The following is an 18,587-nucleotide window of genomic DNA, read 5'->3' as shown; positions in this document are numbered from 1 at the left end:
ACCAGTCATTTTCACTTCTTTTGTGATTCTTCAGTTACTTCAGGCCATCTGGATGTGTATGTGCAGGCTTGGGCTCAGAGGCCTGACAATTACCTCCCAAAAGCCCCACTTCCTTCTTTTTCATTTTCTTTTTTTTTTTTTTTTTGAGCAGGGGTCTTGCTCTGTCTCCCAGGCTGGAGTACAGCAGCATGATTGCAGCTCACTGTAGTCTGCACTTCCCAGAGTCAAGCCATCCTTACCTTAGCTTTCTGAGTAGCTGAGCCTACAGACAAACAACACTACCTAGCTACTTTTTTGTTTTTTAGAGACAGGGTCTCACCATGTTGCCCAGAGGCTGGTTGAACTCCTGGCCTGAAGCAATACTCCTGCTGCAGCCTCCCGAATTACTGGGATTACAAGTGGGGACCATTATATGCAGATGATTTTTTTTAAGAACATATTTCACATGTTTGTTGTAAATAATATAGAAAATAAGAAGCAAAATGAAAACATTTAATATCCTACCACCTAGAGATAGCCATTGTTACAGATTGCATATTTTTCTGGTCTTTTTTTCTTTGCAAGCTTGGAGTCTGGCACTTGTGCTGTCTTAACTAAATCTAGGTTATTTTGTTCATCTTATGATGAAGTTTGGGTGAGAATTTAGTCCCTCACAGGTAACATTGAACCTTCAAATAGTCCAAATGTTTTTTTGTGTTTTTTATTGTTGTTGTTGTTTTTGAGATGGAATCTCTCACTCTCTCACCCAGGCAGTGCAATGGTGCGATCTCGGCTCACTGCAACATCTGCCTCCTGGGTTCAAGCAATTCTGCCTGTAGCTGGGACTACAGGCACATACCACCATGGCCGGCTAATTTTTGTGCTTTGGGTAGAGACAGGGTTTCTCCATGTTGGCCAGGCTGGTCTCGAACTCCTGACCTCAGTTGATCCACCTGCCTCGGCCTCCCAAAGTGCTGGGGACCCAAGGTCATAAGTGGATCTTTCTTATGGAGCAGAGAGCAGGAGGACATGCATGAGGCATGAGCCTCTGCATCTAGCCCCACATGGTTGTTTTTTTTTCCTCATTGTATCTCCATTTGATCTCAGAAATCTTTGAAGTGGCAGAAGTATTTTCTGTATCTTTGTATTTGTCTCAAACAAAATATCAATGTGCATGGTTAAATAAAATCACCTTTTTAAATATTATTTTATTTTATTTTATTTTATTTTATTTTATTTATTTTTGAGACAGAGTCTCACTCTATTGCCCAGGCTGGAGTGCAGTGGCATGATCTCAGCTCACTCCAACCTCCACCTCCTGGGTTCAAGTGATTCTGCTGCCTCAGCCTCCCAAGTAGCTGGGATTACAGGGTCCTGCTACCACACCTGCCTAATTTTTGTATTTTTTGTAGAGATGGGGTTTTGCCATATTGGCCAGGCGGGTCTCGAACTCCTGACCTCAGGTGATCCTCCCACCTCAGCCTCCCAAAGTGCTGGGATTACAGGCGTGAGCCACCGTGCCCAACCCACCTTTTTAATATTTAAATGGATACCTATAAATGCATTCTGTCTCCAAGAAAGTCTTGACACATCAGTCAACCTGGAAATAAATTGAAGTATCTATTTTTGTTTAAGAATGTACTTTTAAAAAAGATAATTCCTGATTTTTCATTTAAAATTTTCTATGATTCTATTAATAACAGTTATGCTTCATTAGATTTCTTCACATATATTGACCACTTCACTAATATATATATGTTACGTATATATTATGTTAGTTATATATGTATTATAAAGTTATATATATATGTATGTGTATATATATTATATATATAAAACATTTTGGTACTTAAGATGTGACAGAATAGGACTTTAGCCATGTGGTGATTGTTTTGAGAGAACCTGCTACTCAGCAGCTCTCCACAAGAATGGAATAATGGAAAACAGAAAAAGCTCAGAGCTCAATTACATAGGGGAAAAAAGAATTTTTTTACCTGATGGTTATTATGTGAATAATAGGGCCTTGCAAGACTTTAATAAGGTACTGCTCATAGGATTTTAAAAATCATTTGTCAGTTGATATGGAGACCATAGTATATTCGAATATCTTGCTAAAGATCTAAATTATTGGAAAAGTTCATGTAATTCAAATCCTTTCCCCCACTTTTATCTCCCTAGCTTGTTTTAAAAATAGACTTTAATTTTCAGAGCAATTTTAGGTTCACAGCAAAATTTAGCAGAAAGTAAAGAGAGTTTCACATACTTCCATCCCTACTCACACATAACCTCCCTCACTGTCAGCATCCACACCAAAATGGTATATTTATTACAGTCAATCTACATTGACACATCCTTATCACCCCAAGTCCATGCTTTACCTGAGGGTTCACTTGGTGTTGTCTATTCTAAGGATTTTGACAAATGTTGACAAATGATGCTTCCACCATTGTAGTATCATTCATACAGAATAGTTTCACTGCCCTAAAAATCCTCTGAGCTATGCCTGTTCATCGCTCCCTATCGATTAACCCGTGGCAACCACAGATCTTTTTATACTGTCTTCAGACTTTTTGCCTTTCCCAGACTGCTTGGAATTCATATGCTTGGAATCATACAGTATACAGCCTTTTCAGATTGACTTCTTTTTTTTTTTTTTTTTTTTGAGACAGAGTTTTTGCTCGTGTTGCCCATACTGGAGTGCAAAGGCGTGATCTCAGCTCACTGCAACCCTTTGACTCCTGGGTTCAAGCAATTCTCCTGCCTCAGCCTCGCAAGTAACTGGGATTACAGGCGCCCACCACCACACCCGGCTAATTTTTGTATTTTTAGTAGAGACAGGGTTTTACCGTGTTGGTCAGGCTGGTCTCAAACTCCTGACCTCAGGTGATCTGCCTGCCTCGGCGTCCCAAAGTGCTGGGATTACAGGTGTGAGCCACTGCGCCTGGCCGACTTCTTTAACTTAGTAGTATCCAGTTAAGTTTCCTTCCTGACTTTTTTTTAGCCTGAATAATATTCAATTGTCTGGATGTACCACAGTTTATCCATTTACTTACTGAAGGACATCTTGGTTGCTTCCAAGTTTTAGCAGTTATAAATAAAGCCTCTATAAACACCTGTGTGCTAGTTTTTGTGTGGACATAGTTTTCAGTTTGTTTTGTAAATTACCAAGGACTACTATTGCTGTGTAGTATGGTAAGAGTATGTTTAGTTTTGTAAGAAATTGCCATACTGTCTTCCAAAGTGGCTGCACCTGTTTGCATTCTCACTTCCCACTAGCAGCGAATGAGAGTTGCTGTTGCCGCACATCCTTACCAGCAGGTGTTGTCAATGTTTTCGATTTTGGCCGTTCTAATAGATTTGCAGCGGCATCTCACTGTTTTAATTTGCAGTTGTCTGACAACACATGATGTTGAACTGCATTTCATATGCTTATTTACCATCTGTATGTCTTCTTGATGAGGTGTCTGTTAAGGTTTTTTGCCCATTTTTAATTGGGTTGCTTGTTTTCTCATTGTTAAGCTTTAGGAGTTCTTTGTATATTTTGGATAATAGTTTGTTATCAGATGTGTCTTTTGCAAATATTTTCTCCAAGTGTGTGGCTTTTCTTCTCATTCTCTTGACATTGTCTTTCCCAGAGCAGAATTTTTCAGTTTTACTGAAGTCCAACTTTACCAGTTAAGCTGGATAGTGCCTTTGGTGTTATAACTAAATAGTCATTTCTATCCCCAAGGTCATCTAGATTTTCTCTTTTGTTATCTTCTAGGAGTTTTACAGCATTTTATATTTAGGTCTATGACCCATTTTGAGTTAATTTTTGTGAAAAATGTAAGGTCTGTGTCCAGGTTAATTTTCTCGCATGTGGATGTACGATTGTTTTAGTGTCATTTGTTGAACAAGCTATCTTTGCTCCACTGGATTGCCTTTGTTCCTTTGCCAAAGATTAGTTGACTTTATTTGTATGAATCTATTTCTGGGCTCTCTATTCTGTTCCATGGATCTATTCATTCTTTGACCAACACCGCACTGTCTTGATTACTGTAGCTTTAGAGTAAGTCTTGAAATAAAGTATCATTTTTCCACCTTTGTTCTCCTTCCTTATTGAGTTGGCTACTCTCTGGGTCTTTTGTCTCTCTTTATAAACTTTAGAATCCATTTGTCAGTATCCACAAGCTAACTTGCTGGGATTTTGATTGGAATTTCACTGAATCTATAGATCAAGTTGGGAAGAATGACATCTTGACAATATTGAGTCTTCCTATCCATGAACATGGAGTATCTCTCCATTTATTTAGTCTTCCTATTTCCTTCATCTGAGTTTGTAGTTTTCCTTGTCTAGATTTTATACATATTTTATAAGATTAATAACTAAGTATTTCATATTTTGGGGTGATAATATAAATCATAATGTGTTTTACATTTAAAATTCTACTTGTTCATTTGTGATATCTGCTTAACTTTTAAGCAATTAATGGATGCCTGGAAGTTGACGTACATATATATTCAGAAATGTTTTGCCACCTGAGACCTATGAGGAGGTAAGCATCGTGGTCCAATCTGTAATTAGTATTGTGGCGGGGGGAGGTCTGTTATGCATTTGGTTTATTTCAGTTTGTTATTATTTTTCCAATTCTGAAGTTATATTATGGTGGAAAGCTGGAACAAAAAAGGAAAGAAAATTTATATGAGAAGACAGGTCCTCCAAGAGTATATTCAGAGTAGAAGGTGAAAAGAATACTGTCCTTCGGAATAGTTAGGTGTGAAAAGCTTAAAAGGAAAAACAGATCAAGTTTCCTCTTAACACAATTCACTTTATGGTATTATGTTTCAAGCATCTAGGGCACACAGTTTCTTTTCTTTAGAGTTTAAAAGAGGGAGAGACTAATGAGAATACAAAAGGGAAGGTTCTGGGGGAATAGATACAATGCCTCCTGGCGCATGGCAGGTGTGCAGTAATTGTTCAATTTGGATAGATAAAAATGCAGGTCAGGGAGGATGCGTCAGGGCTTAGAAATTATGAAGGACAGAAAGGGGAGAATGAGGAAGATTCTTGGGAGCTGGAACTGAGGGTTTCTATAATGAGTGATTGGAGATCAAGTTGGAAAGATAGATGGGGAAACAATGAAAGAGGGTTTCAAATACCAGACTAAGGAGTGGATTTATTCTGCAGGAATTAGGGCACCACCAAAGCTGTTTGAGTAAGGAATACAGTGATGGTGGGATTTTAAGAAAGTTAATCTGTTGGTGATACCCAATATGGTTAGAGAAACGGACAGCAGAGTAGACTAATTATGAGGCTGTACAGTCCAGTTTTGTAGTGATGATAATTGATAGCAGAGAAAGTGGAAAGAAGGAATGATTTCATTGAACATTGTAAAGTGAGAAGACTTTACTAACTGATAGCGAGTGGGGGTAGTGAACTAATTTGGGTTTTGTGCTTTGCAACATTGAGAAAGGTGGTACCACAATAACAAAAATAAGGAAGATAATCCTGGATTGAGTTGCTAACTGCTCCCTGGCCTTCTGTAACCAGGCTGAATTTAGAAAGACAATAATGACTCGTACTCCTTTTTTAGATATGTAAAATTTGAGCAGCTGGCAGGAGAGCTAAGTGTATGTCAGATGTTGGGAAATGAGAACGGAAGCTCAGAGGGATAAGTGGAGTTGCCACTGTGGTTTACTTAGACTAGCTCATATTTATCTTGGCTGATTGTTTCCTTTACTTTAAACTCCTGTTCTAATCTTTGATGTACAAATCCATATATTGACTTTATAGAAGGTTCAAATATATGGGAGAAACAAAAGATAATCTGCAAATAGGTTGGTGGTCCCCAGATTGTTTAAAAATCACCAGAAATGATTCCACAATCTCTACCATTTTAAAAACATAAAACTTTTCTAAAGACTTGGCACACCTAATGTATGAGAACAAAAGCATGTGCAATGTTTAGAGACTTATTATAAAAAGCTTAGGTTGGGCCAGGCACAGTGGCTCACGCCTGTAATCCCAGCACTTTGGGAGGCCGAGGCGGGCAGATCCTTTGAGGTCAGGAGTTCAAGACCAGCCGGGCCAACATGGTGAAACCCCATCTCTACTAAAAATGCAAAAATTAACTGGGCACAGTGGCATGCACCTGTAATCCCAGCTACTTGCAAGGCTGAGGCAGGAGAATTGCTTGAACCCAGGGGACAGAGGTTGAGCCAAGATCGCGCCACTGCACTCCAGCCCGGGCAACAGAGTGAGACTCTGTCTCAAAAAAAAAAGCTTAGGATGGAAAAGGTAAATTATAACATTTAAAAATAGGTGTTGTGGAAGTGCTTTCAAAAAACTGCAAATAATTTCATTTGGATTTAAACACTGTACTTTTAAAAAACACTCCCAGGTGGGTTACAAAACTTAAGAATGAGAATATCACAGCTGGGTGTGGTGGCTCATGCCTGCAATCCCAGTACTTTGGGAGGCTGAGGCGGGTGGATTACCTGAGGTCAGGAGTTTGAGACCAGCCTGACTAACATGGTAAGACCCTGTCTCTACTAAAAATACAAAAAAAAAAAAATTAATCGGCGTAGTGGCACATGCCTATAGTCCCAGCTACTCAGGAGGCTGAGGCAGGAGAGTCACTTGAACCCGAGAGGCAGAAGATTGCATGCAGTGAGCCAAGATCGTGCCACTGCACTCCAGCCTGGGCAACAGAGCAAGATTCCGTCTCAAAAAAAAAAGAATGAGAATATCAAGTTATCCAACTAGTATAATTTTAGCATGCTAATAATGAGGGAATGAACTAAAAGACATCTGTATCTCTTTTTAAGTATAATAATTATCAAAATGTTTGCTACTATAAAGAAGAAATTGAGCCAGGCATGGTGGCTTATGACTGTAATCCCATTGCTTTGGGAGGGTAAGGCGGGAGTATTGCTTGAGGCCAGCAGTTTGAGATCAGCAAAAGAACTAGTTGGGTGTGGTGACACATGCCTGTAGTCCCAGCTACTTGGGAGGGTAAGGTGAGAGGATCACTTGACCCCCGGAGATCGCACCGCTGCACTCCAGCCTGGGCAACAAAGCAAGACTCTGTCTGAAAGAAAGAAAGAGAGAAAGAGATAGATATAGAGAGATATATGTATAGAAAGAATTACACTTTTGGATATTAAGATTTTTTGATCTGAATAAGAAACTTATAAAGAAAATTGTTATCATTTGCAGTGAAGTCAGCTGAATTTCAAAGTGGAGTATTGAGGGGAAATTGTAATATTATTTAATATTTCTCATTTTGCACCAGAAAAATTTATAACCACTGTTTTAGAAAACACGTGGTACTCACCGCTTGTAAAACTAATAGATTTCAGAAAACCACAAAGTGTCTATCTTGTTTCTGCTGTGCATAGTATGTTTAGTTTTATTGTCACTTTATACATTGAGGATTTGTGTGTGTGAGAGTGCCTCAATGAATAATCAGTCCACATCTTTTTAAAAGGTTATGTCTAGACAAGATATTTCCACACTGGTTTCCCTATTCAAGAGCTTTATCAGGAGCTGAAGCAGTCAATGCCTTGAGGCCTTTCTATTTTGCAGTACATCCAGATTTCTTTGGACAGCACCCCATAGAAAGGGTAAACATTTATTTATTTTTAAACCATTAGTGTACATTTCTGCTTATTTACCTTTGATACAATATAATACATAGAGTTCTATAAATGTGGATTATTCTGTTGTGGTGATATAATCAATGCTTTGAACTAATTTGAAATGTAGATACTGAAAATTGAAAATAGAGCTTTTTTTATGAAAGCTGTCATTGTTTTGTGCAGGCGATAAAGCTGTCCTTTAAACTCTTTAGAGTACTAGTAATCATGTTTTTGGTACCAATTTTTGAAGTACAGTTAAGGGTTTGAAAGAAAACTTGAGACCTCTATTATCATGATCAATCTCTCTCTCTTTTTTTTTTAAAGGATGATACATGGAAGAGTTTTCAATGCCCTAGTGATTTTTCCTTATGATGCATGCTGCTGGACCACTCCCCTACAACACCAGTTAACGTGTGCTCCAGGAATACAAACTGATATGAAAAATGACTTATGGTAGATGTAGTTAAGACAGTCAATATATTTTAACATTAGAAAATACAGTCAGTCCTTCATATCCATGGGTTTTATATCCATGGATTCAACCAACCTCAGACTGAAAATATTAGGGGAAAAAAATACATCTGTACTACACATGAACAGACTTCTCTTTCTTGTCATTATTCCCTGAACAACACAGGATAACAACTACTTACATAGCACTTACATTATATTAGGTATTATAAGTAATCTAGAAATGACTTAAAGTATATGGGAGGATATACATAGGTTATTTGCAACTACTACACTATTTTATAGGAGAGACTTGAGCATTTGCAGATTTCGGTATCCACAGGAGGTCCTGGAACAAATCCCCCGTGGATACCAAGGGACTACTATATATTACAAAGCCACGTGCTTTGGAATTACTTCATTGGTTCCTTCTATTTTCATTAACACTGATATCTAGTTTAATATGAAAAGGAACTTGAAATCTTGAAAATTAGAACATTGTTATTTTTTTCTACTTGCAACGGAAAATCTATTTTGCTTTTTCGCTTCTAGGAAAATATTCTGGTTATGATATTTGATACATATGTTGGCTACTCAAAGTCAGAACTTTTCAAAGTTACCAGTAAATTGAATCAACATAAAAATATTCATTACCTTGGGGATGCATTAATAAAGTTTTTAAATTCAAAATGTGTAGAAAAATCAAGCTTAGTAATACTTTAATGTTATTCTACCAATGTATTTTTTTAAATTAATACTTCAATTAAGACTTCCGTATGCAGCAGGGCATGGTGGCACACCTGTAGTCCCAGCTACTAGGGAGGCTGAGGCAGGAGGATTACTTGAGCCCAGGAATTCAAGCCTGGGCAACATAGTGAGACCTCATCTCCTAAATTTAAAAAACAAACAACAAAAACTTCTACGTGTGGTAAAGGGTTAACTCAGCAAGCTTGGGTTGCTTAAACCTTGCACATTCCAGAGAAAGGTCTGACCTCAATGCTGACCTTTGACTGGTTACTGGGAAATGAGCTCTGAGCCCCTGGAATATCCCACCTGATAGGAATGTTTCTGTTTGCCTGAGGCCTTAGACCATGCCAGATAGTTTATGCTAACAATACGATTTATAGTGAATACCTGTTTTCCTGTGTCTAAGACCCTGGGCTGCACTGTATTCATTTGACCTCGGGGATTTGGGGAGCTGAGACTGAGTAGCTAAAGTGAGTCACATAAGCACTAAATGCTTACCTGACTGACCCCCAGTAAAACTCTGGACATCCAGACTTGGATGAGCTTCCTTGGTTGGCAACACTTTTACGTATTGTCACACACCATTGCTGGGGGGTTTAAGCACTCTCTATAAAACTCCACTGTGAAATGACAACTGGAAACTTGCACGTGGTCTCTCCTGATTCTGCTCTATGCACCTTTTCCCTTTGCTGATTTTAATCTCCATTCTTTTGTTGTAATAAACCATAATGGTGAATAAAACAGCTTGTCTGAGTTCTGTGAATCCTTCTAGTAAATCATTGAACCTGAGAGTGGTCTTGGGGACCCCTGACACAATGTGCCTAGAGTTTAATCGTTCTGATAAGTTTACATTTTCATGTTATCTTTAAACTTGTATTTATTGACTCCTCCTTTGTGTCAAGCCCTTGCCCTAGCTGCTGCCTCTGCTTAGAGCATCCTTTTCCCAGATATCCCAGATATGGCTTCTCCTTTACTTTCTCACTGAAGTGTCACCTTTCAGTGAGGCTCTCCCAGACTACACTATTACTTGTATTTGTTTTGTTTTGTTTTTAAAACTACCCTATTTTAAATTGCCATCTCTGCTTTCCTTCCTAGCATTCCCCCCGCTCTTTACCCTGCAGTACTTCTTGTTTTGTTTTCCTTTCCATGTACCCTATTTCCTTATTTATTCGGTTTGTTGTTTATTTTTCTCCCCTCACTAAAATGCAAGCTCCATGAAGACTGTTCACTCTTCTTGTCACTCTTCGTGTCACTCTTCTTGCCACCACATGTTCAGTTCAGTCTTCTTCCTACTATTAGAGAACACCCTTGCCCCTTTTCTTAGGAAGACTGGCTTAAAGTCCCATCTGTTCATAGCATCGAACTCAAAGTCCAGGGTTTCACAGTGATGCACAGGATTTTTGGGTTGTTTTTTTCAATCCTCTTTAATTTAATTTAAAAATCTGCAAAACATTGTGGGTTTAAAAAAAAATCAAAACTAAATACAAAGTTTAATGAGAAGTCTCATTCCTATATTCCTGTTTCCTTTACCCAATTCCTATTCACTTCCTATACATAATCTTTTTTAAATTTTTTTGGAGATAGAGTGTTGCTGTGTCACCCAGGTGGGGAGTGTGGTGGCACCATTAAGGGGCTCACTGCAGCCTTGAACTCCTGGGCTCAAGTGATCCTCTTACCTCAGCTTCCTGAGTAGCTGGAACCACAAGCATGTACCACTGTGCCCAACTAATTTTTGAATTTTTTGTAGAGTCGGGGTTTCACCATGTTGCCCGGGCTGTTAAACTCCTGAGTTCAGGCAATCTGCCCACCTCAGCCTCCCAAAAAGTGCTGGGATTATAGACATAAGCCACCACGTCCAGCCTTTTTGTGTTGCTTTTTAGCAAAAATAGAAATATTTATCAAAAAATGATGAAGATTTAGTCTTACAATGGCAATAATTATCCCACACTTGCCTACAGGACTCATATGGCTAAGAACATCATATTAGAATAAATTAAATAAACAATCATTTATTACTTCGGGATATTTAGTCATTGGCATTTTCCACATTTAGGTTATAAAGGAATTTAACCATGTTTTCTTCTATTCCTTATATGGTTACATCTTTTTACATCTTACCCATATGGAGTTCATTCTGTTACATGTTGTGAGATGTAGATCCAATTTTATCTTTTACCAAAGAGCTATGAAATCCCAACATTTTTAAATACTGAATTATTTAATACTCTTAGTATTTAAATACTAAATTATTTAATACTCTCAATGTGTTTAAAAGGTTAGATAGATATCATTTCTGATATTTCCTTGTTCTATTTTGTATGTAAATGCCCTTAATGTTTTTTTTCCAGGAAACCAATGAAAATTCTCTTAAAAGGTTAAGTGTCTACTTAGAAAACCTCCAGAAACCAGGCTTCAAGTCTTTGAAACCAACTCAGCTTACATTTTATGTAAGAGAAACAGACCAGAGTTCCTCCGATGGCCAGGAACCTTTTAGCACTTCCGGTACGTTTTTTATTTCTGGTGTGTCCCTTGCAAGCTTCATGTTAAATGTGTTCATTAATTTTGACATTGCCAGAATATCTTTGGATCAAAACTTTGGTGATAGAAAAATAATAGCATTTAATTGATTGTTTTCCTAGAATTAGATTCTATTCCTAGCTGCATATGTTTGAACAAGTGATTTTTTGCGTATTTAAACTTTTTTGTTTCTAAAACTAAAGTGTTCCTATTTGTTCCCTTACCAGTTCAGTGTTATTTTAAGTGTTAAACATGTCCAAACAATATGTATTTCTAAAAACTACAGCTTGCATTCTCTTATTTAGTCCTCTGAATACTCTGAGGCTGGTAGTATTTACCCAATTATAACTTAGTGATGTTCAGTGCCTTTCCCAAGACCAGAGAGAAAGAATATAAGTCTTGAACCCAGGTCTTTTAACTCCAACTTTATGCTGCTGCTAAAATCCAATTAATCTTAGCAGACAGCCACCTTTTCACTATTTTTTGTTACTGCTTATCCATATTTAAAATTAAGGACAAATATTTAGGTAAAGATCACTACAGGCCTATCATTTCTCTAATTATACATGCTTTTGATGATCCTTGAGGAAATAACTATATTTTTAGAATGAACTTAAGACAATTTAAAGATTCACTGAGTGCTTTCTGTGAGTTAAGGCTAAAACAGGATACACTGTAATTTTTTTTTGAAACAAACTGTTATAAAACTCAGAATTTGATAGGTCTTTGAGATCTAAAATCTGTTTCTAGCTCTGCCAGTGACCTAGCTGTGTCACCTTTAACTTCTGGGTGTTCATTTATTAAAATGAAAGAGTTGGAGAACTGTGTAGAGGCCACTCACATGGAAGATCCCTAATTTACACCTCACCCTCCCACGGCTCTCAGGACTTCAAATGGAAGGAGGAAGAGCTTGATCTGAAGAATGCTGAAGTGTGTCGCAGACAACTCCTCACCCAGTCTCTCCAGGGACTGGTATTTGATAGTATACGATCTCTTACCTTTTATTTTCTCATAATTGAATTTGGGAGATCAAGAGTCACAAATTCCTTTTCTTGGCAGTTTCTCCATCTACCTCTGACTTAGAGTTTTATTAAAAATAGCCCTATTCTTCAATATTTAAAGACAGAAAGTCAACTCATAGCCCTTTTGTGAAGGAACAGCTGTACTGAAGAATGCTGTAAATAATGAATAATAAGCATGTTGATCACTCTAAGTGACACAATTCTGTTTGAAAGTTTAAATACATTATGAATGTGCTGTTTTTAGCCATGACAGTCTCATAAGCAACTGAGATACATTGTTACTAGTGTAAAACCAAATATTCATAAATATTTTTAATAGATATATGCTCCTGTTAGGGTCAAGATTAGGCTAGGAATTAAATAACATCTTAGTTATATGTAGTGGTCTACTTAGATTTCATGATTTCTCCAGGAGGACAGATGGAATTTTAGAGGTAGATTATATCCTTTATAGTTGTTAAAATAAAAATATTATCATCAATCTGTTTTTATTTGTATGTGGTTGAAAGAGTCAAGCTCGTTCCTACAGCTACAACTACTGCTTCTACTACCACTGTCAGCTGGATTTGTCTTAAATATTGAATATACATGGAGTTAAAGAGTAAACTGAATTTAAAAGCTTAGTGGAAAACTTAGAAAGTTTCACACAGCAAATTAGGGACAGAGCTGGTACTAGAACTAATGTGTCCTTATTCCTAGTCCAGTGTTTTGATTTGTATACCACATTATCTATTAATTCTTCTTTTAAAATATTGTAATTAATCATTTTTCCTTTTGCCTTTATAACAAAGATTGGCCCTCTGACAAAGATTTAAAACATTTTTACTTTTGTAACATTTTTACCTGATTATAAAATTAAAATCAAGTAGATTTTTTAAAAATTTTTATTTCTAGAACACTGGAAATCATTAATCAGCTTTGGATAATTAAGATGGTAATAAGGTAAAATGTTTACTAGTGATTTTCATTACTGAAATTTTGTGAGCCTTTAGCATTATTAATACATTGAAATCCTTAAAGGCTGAAATTATTTCTTCAGCTCCGTATCTTTTTGGTGGTTCATGAGGAAGTAAATGTTGTTATTAGAATAAATTTTAAAACAAGTTAAAGATTTGCTAAGAGCTTTCTGTGAATTAATGCTAAGACAAATAGCTGTAGCCAGCTCTGGTAGAGTAAAAGCAGAATCCTTTACTTTCAGTTAATGGTTAACTTTGAATGATTTCTTAAACAAAAATAGCTTATTAGCTGGGCATGGTGACACAAGCCTGTACTCCCAGCTACTCAGAAGACTGAGGTGGGGGAATCACTTGAGCCCAGGAGTTTGAGGCTAGCCTGGACAACTGGAAAACACAGTGAGACTGTCTTTTTTTTTTGAGACGGAGTCTCACTCTGTCGCCAGGCTGGAGTACAGTGGTGCTATCTTGGCTCACTGCAACCTCTGCCTCCCAGGTTCAAGCGATTCTTCTGCCTCAGCCTCCTGAGTAGCTGGGACTACAGGCAAGCGCCACCACGCCCAGCTAATTTTTGTATTTTTAGTAGAGACGGGGTTTCACCATGTTGGCCATGATGGTCTCAATCTCTTAACCTCGTGATCCGCCCACCTCGGCTTCCCAAAGTGCTGATGTTACAGGCATGAGCCACCGCACCTGGCCGAGACTATCATTTAAAAAAAAAAAAAAATGTAAAAGGTTACAGAAAAAATTAAACTAGAAATGGGAGAAAAGATATAGCTTATATGACAAAAAGATGATGCTAATACATAAAGAGTTTTTACAAATTAAAAATAAACCAGAGTAGTTCCATTCCAAAAATGGAGAAAGACAATAAATAGACAGTTCAAGAAATAACACATATAAATGTCAGTTAAGTATATAAAAATCTTTAGGCCATGGGTGATGGCTCACACCTATAATCCCAGCACTCTGAGAGGCCGAGGCAGGCAAATTGCTTGAGTCCAGGAGTTCCAGACCAGCCTGGGCAACATAGCAAAACCCCGTCTCTACTAAAAATACAAAAAATTAACCAGGCGTGATGGCATGTGCCTCTAGTCCCAGCTACTCGAGAACCTAAGGTAGGAGAATCACCTGAGCCCGGGGGGCAGAGGTTGCAGTGAGGCAAGATGGCAGGCACCACTGCACTCCAGCATGGGTGACAGAGTGGGACCCTGTCTCAAAAAAAAAAAAAAAAAAATTATTTGGCCTCAGTATTCGAACGCAAACTGAAATAATTAGGTAGGATTTTTTGCCCATTAATTTTTTTCTTTTTTTGCTGGTAATACCCATAAATGGTAAAAATACATTTTCCCACATTATTGATGGGTATATAAATTAGTGCAAACTACAAACTCTGCAGCCTGGAATTCTCTCCCCAAAGCCACAAAATTCTTCTTGGAATGTATCCTGAGGAACCAGTAAAGGATATTTGCAGTGTGGTACAGGCAGTCCTCACTATATAGCAGCCCTTAAGTTGGATTAAATAATGAGCTGATAAATTGAGATGGAAACAGATTTAATCCTTGACTTTGCACTTCTGAAGATGAGCTATTTTTTCTTAACCTCCAGTGCAGCAATTTGGGTTTTCCTTTCCTCCTTCACTGACTAGAATAATTCCCTTGCCAGTAGTTCTAAGTTTACCCAAATTATTGAACTAAAAAAAACTATTTATTGGTTGGCATGTTCTGGATCTCATAAGTTGATGTGGCAAGTAGAATGTGTATCTCTGACAATGATTTAAATTGTGGTGTCTGTCATCAGTTGCAAATACTTTTTTTTTTTTTTTTTTTTGAGGCAGAGTCTTGCTCTGCTGCCAGGCTTAAGTACAGTGGCGCAGTCTCGGCTCACTGCAATCTCCGCCTCCTGGGTTGAAGTGATTCTCCTGCCCCAGCCTCCTGAGTAGCTGGGATTCCAGGAGTGCACCACCATACCCGCTAATTTTTGTATTTTTAGTAGAGAGAGTTTCACCTTGTTGGCCAGGCCGGTCTCGAATTCCTGGCCTCAAGTGATCCACCTGCCTCAGCCTCCCAAAGTGGTAGGATTATAGGCATGAACCACTGCCCGGGCCTCATACATGATACACACATACAAGCACATAGACGGAAAAGGTCAAAGAACAGTGCTGCCCAAGAGAACTTTCTGTGATGGGGGAAATGTTCCATATCTGCATCATCTAATATGGCAGGCCCTAGCCCCGTGTGTTTATTGAGCACTTGAAATGTGGCCAATGTGGCCAAAGAACTTAATTTTAAATTTTTATTTCATTTCAATCAATTTAATTTTAAATTGCCACGTGTGCTAGTAGCTACCACCTTGGATAGAGCAGGTCTGGAAGAATATGTACCTGTTAATAGTGATTACCTCAAGCAAAGATGGTAAAGTTGTATGCCTGCTAACAGGAGACTTTTGCTTTTAATTTTCAAAACTAATTAAAAATAGTTTTTTAAAAAAGCAAAGAGTCAGCATGTTGTAGTGGAGAAAATATTTGGCTTGGTGTCAACTCAGATTTAAGCCCTGGCTTCATTCTTAATCTATGTTCCTTCACATTTGACAAGAGAAATGATAATGGCATAGTTGGTAGTAGTGTTGATTGAAAAGATATGTAAATTAAGCTGGAACCATGCCTAACACCCAGAAAAGAAAAAAGACAAAACCAGTGGATTTTTTATTGATGACTTCACCAATTAGATTACTTACCTTAGCCCAATGATTACCCAACATCAAAATCAGTAACTTTTTTTTTTTTTTTTTTGAGACAGAGTCTTGCTCTGTCACCCAGGCTAGAGTGCAGTGGTACAATCTCGGCTCACTGCAACCTCCACCTCCCAGGTTCAAGTGATTCTCCTGCCTCAGCCTCCCGAGTAACCTGGGATTACAGGCACCCACCACTGTGCCTGGCTAATTTTTGTATTTTTAGTAGAGATGGGGTTTCACCATCTTGGTCAGGCTGGTCTCAAACTCCTGAGCTCATAATCCACCCACCTTGGCCTCCCAAAGTGCTGGGATTACAGGAGTAACTTTTAAACAACTAGAGAATTTTAAATCACTCCTGAAAATATTGGGTTACTACCTAGTCGAGTGAGCAAGTATGAGGACCATCTCCTTCAATCATAGAGAAAATTCAAGATGGGTTTCTGTGACCACTGAGACTAGATTATATGGCCCCTCTTATCTGAACTGCTGTCACAGTGTACACTTGTATTCTCCTGTCTCCATTAGAAACTATCTTTGGTGGACACCTGCTTATAGGAGAGCTTTTCTCTCTCTTAAGAGACCAGATTTATCAACAGAATTGAGAATATTCTGAATCCCCTTGTTGGGCTGGGATGGGTTTGGTCACTGGAGCCAAACTAGAAAATGGAGCTGATGATTGAAGTAATTCATGAAGGTAAAAATAGTGTGGTATAGTTTTAGAGAAGGGAAGTCATTTTCCATTTACAGGTGATTTGCTAATAGGACGAATTTAAATCAGTAATAGAATGTCTTAAAAGATTTTGATTTTATATATGTTGAAATAAAGCAAATAATCATCTGTATTAATTGTTTGGGGGAATTATATTCTCTAGGATTTCGAGCAGTCAAATTTACTTTGCACACCAGAGATCTGCTAAGCACAGTATTATATATTCTCAACTCCTGCAGTTTATCTGTTGAACATATCCAAAGCTTGAATACTAATGTGCATACCCAGCCTCTCAAAGAAGCTAAAAGGATGCCTGACAGGCCCATCAAATGGGACAAGTCTTATTACTCCTTTACTGGATTCAAGGACCCTGATGAAGACCTTGAACAAGTCTCGAGAGTGGAAACAACTCTCACGTATGTAAAAGTTTTTATCTAACTAAACTGTATTTGTAGTTTGTGTTTATGACACTGATTTATTGGGATGGCAAAAACTTTTTTTATAAATAAAAAGTGTAGTTCACATTTAAAATTAAAGCCTAATTTTCCAGGAAAAGTAATACTATCAGTCTAGTTAATCCAGTAATCATTATGAAAAATATATTTCATGTTTCTTACTTAAAGCTGCCAAAATACTTCCAACTGTATTTAAAGTTGTGGTCTTTTGATACCAAACACATGCAGGAGATTGTTTTGTTTAACTTTTAAAAATTCTATTCAAGTTACCCCCGGTACATGGAGAAAGGCTATACCTAAGACTATACAAATATTTTTTACCCTTCTTCATGTGTTAGGCATTTCTAACAGATAGTTCAGTAGTGATGGACTTTAGTGTAATAATCCATACATAAGAAAAATACATGGTGACAAAATTATTAAATATCATCTAGAATAGCTGCTTTAAAGAGTTACTTTTTAAATTATAAAAACCATATATAAAATGTTTTCTATTATTTGACATGCCTTATTTGTAAAGTCACCTTAATGTTTTTTAAGTCATTTTTGGATTTCATAAAGACCCATCATTCTCTTCCTATGATCGTATCTAAAAAGTCCAGTGGCTTATCAGAGGATTCTCTCATTATGGCATAGTAAATGATCCTTCATTATCCACTGGCATAATATCTGCTTTGTGGATTATCTATACTAAGGGATTGCTCCTTGTTACCTAGCTAGATTCTAAATAAGGCTGAAAAGGTAGGAAGGTAGCAGAGTCTAGTACAGAAAAGTACAGAAGTATGTGTCTGAAGACGTGTATGTATGTACCTATGTGTGATAGTCTATGATATTTGTCTATATGCATAACTGATGGATAAATCACTTCCCTAAATATGAAGACTTTAATTGTTCAGATTCTCTTCTGAGATGGAAATGTGGGTTTGGGAATAACAATTTAATGATGGACCAGAAGTAATGACACAGTAAGAAGTCAGGTAAAAAATGAAGAGCCTGGCACTGTGGCTTATGCCGATAATCCCAGCATTTGGGGAGGCCGAGGTGGGAGGATTTCCTGAGGTCAGGAGTTCGAAACCAGCCTGAGCAACATAGTGAGACCCCATCTCTACAAAAAATACAAAAATTTAGCTAGGCATGGTGGTACACATTTGTAGTTCTAGCTACTTGGAAGGCTGAGGCAGGAAGATCCCTTGAGCACAGGAGTTTGAGGCTGTGGTGAACTATGATCATGCCATTGCACTCCAGCCTGGGTGACAAAGTGAGACCCTGTCTCCAAAAAATAATAAATAAATAAAAAGTAGAGTCATGGTGGCATAGAGGTTGCTGAATTGAAAATTTTGGTATAGAAAAACAGAAGAGATAATTTAAGGTTAATTGCACACAGAGGCTACAGTGGGAATTG

General features: G+C 37.7%; 1 protein-coding gene across 7 annotated transcripts in view; it reads left to right on the top strand.

Moving 5' to 3' along the window:
- TCAIM (T cell activation inhibitor, mitochondrial) overlaps positions 1–18,587 on the top strand; it is a 67,398-nt gene that overhangs the window by 12,153 nt on the left and 36,658 nt on the right. For 3 of the 7 annotated variants that reach the window (XM_012511027.2, XM_012511032.2, XM_030812004.1), the window contains exons 2-5: positions 4,442–4,514; positions 7,449–7,584; positions 11,145–11,298; positions 16,894–17,146. In XM_012511027.2, the coding sequence (XP_012366481.1) occupies positions 4,486–4,514; positions 7,449–7,584; positions 11,145–11,298; positions 16,894–17,146 (572 nt within the window). In that variant the 5' untranslated portion in view covers positions 4,442–4,485. Of the gene's footprint in view, positions 1–4,441; positions 4,515–7,448; positions 7,585–7,923; positions 9,540–11,144; positions 11,299–16,893; positions 17,147–18,587 lie in introns of those variants that run through there. The other 4 variants (XM_003256942.4, XM_003256940.3, XM_030812005.1 and 1 more) reach the window with 3 other exon arrangements.

The sequence above is a fragment of the Nomascus leucogenys genome, chromosome 4 (genome assembly GCF_006542625.1).
Source record: "Nomascus leucogenys isolate Asia chromosome 4, Asia_NLE_v1, whole genome shotgun sequence".
In the NCBI taxonomy this organism is placed as follows: domain Eukaryota; kingdom Metazoa; phylum Chordata; class Mammalia; order Primates; family Hylobatidae; genus Nomascus; species Nomascus leucogenys.
The sequence above is the reverse complement of the archived record's forward strand: the minus strand, read 5'-3'. Positions and strand labels throughout refer to the sequence as shown.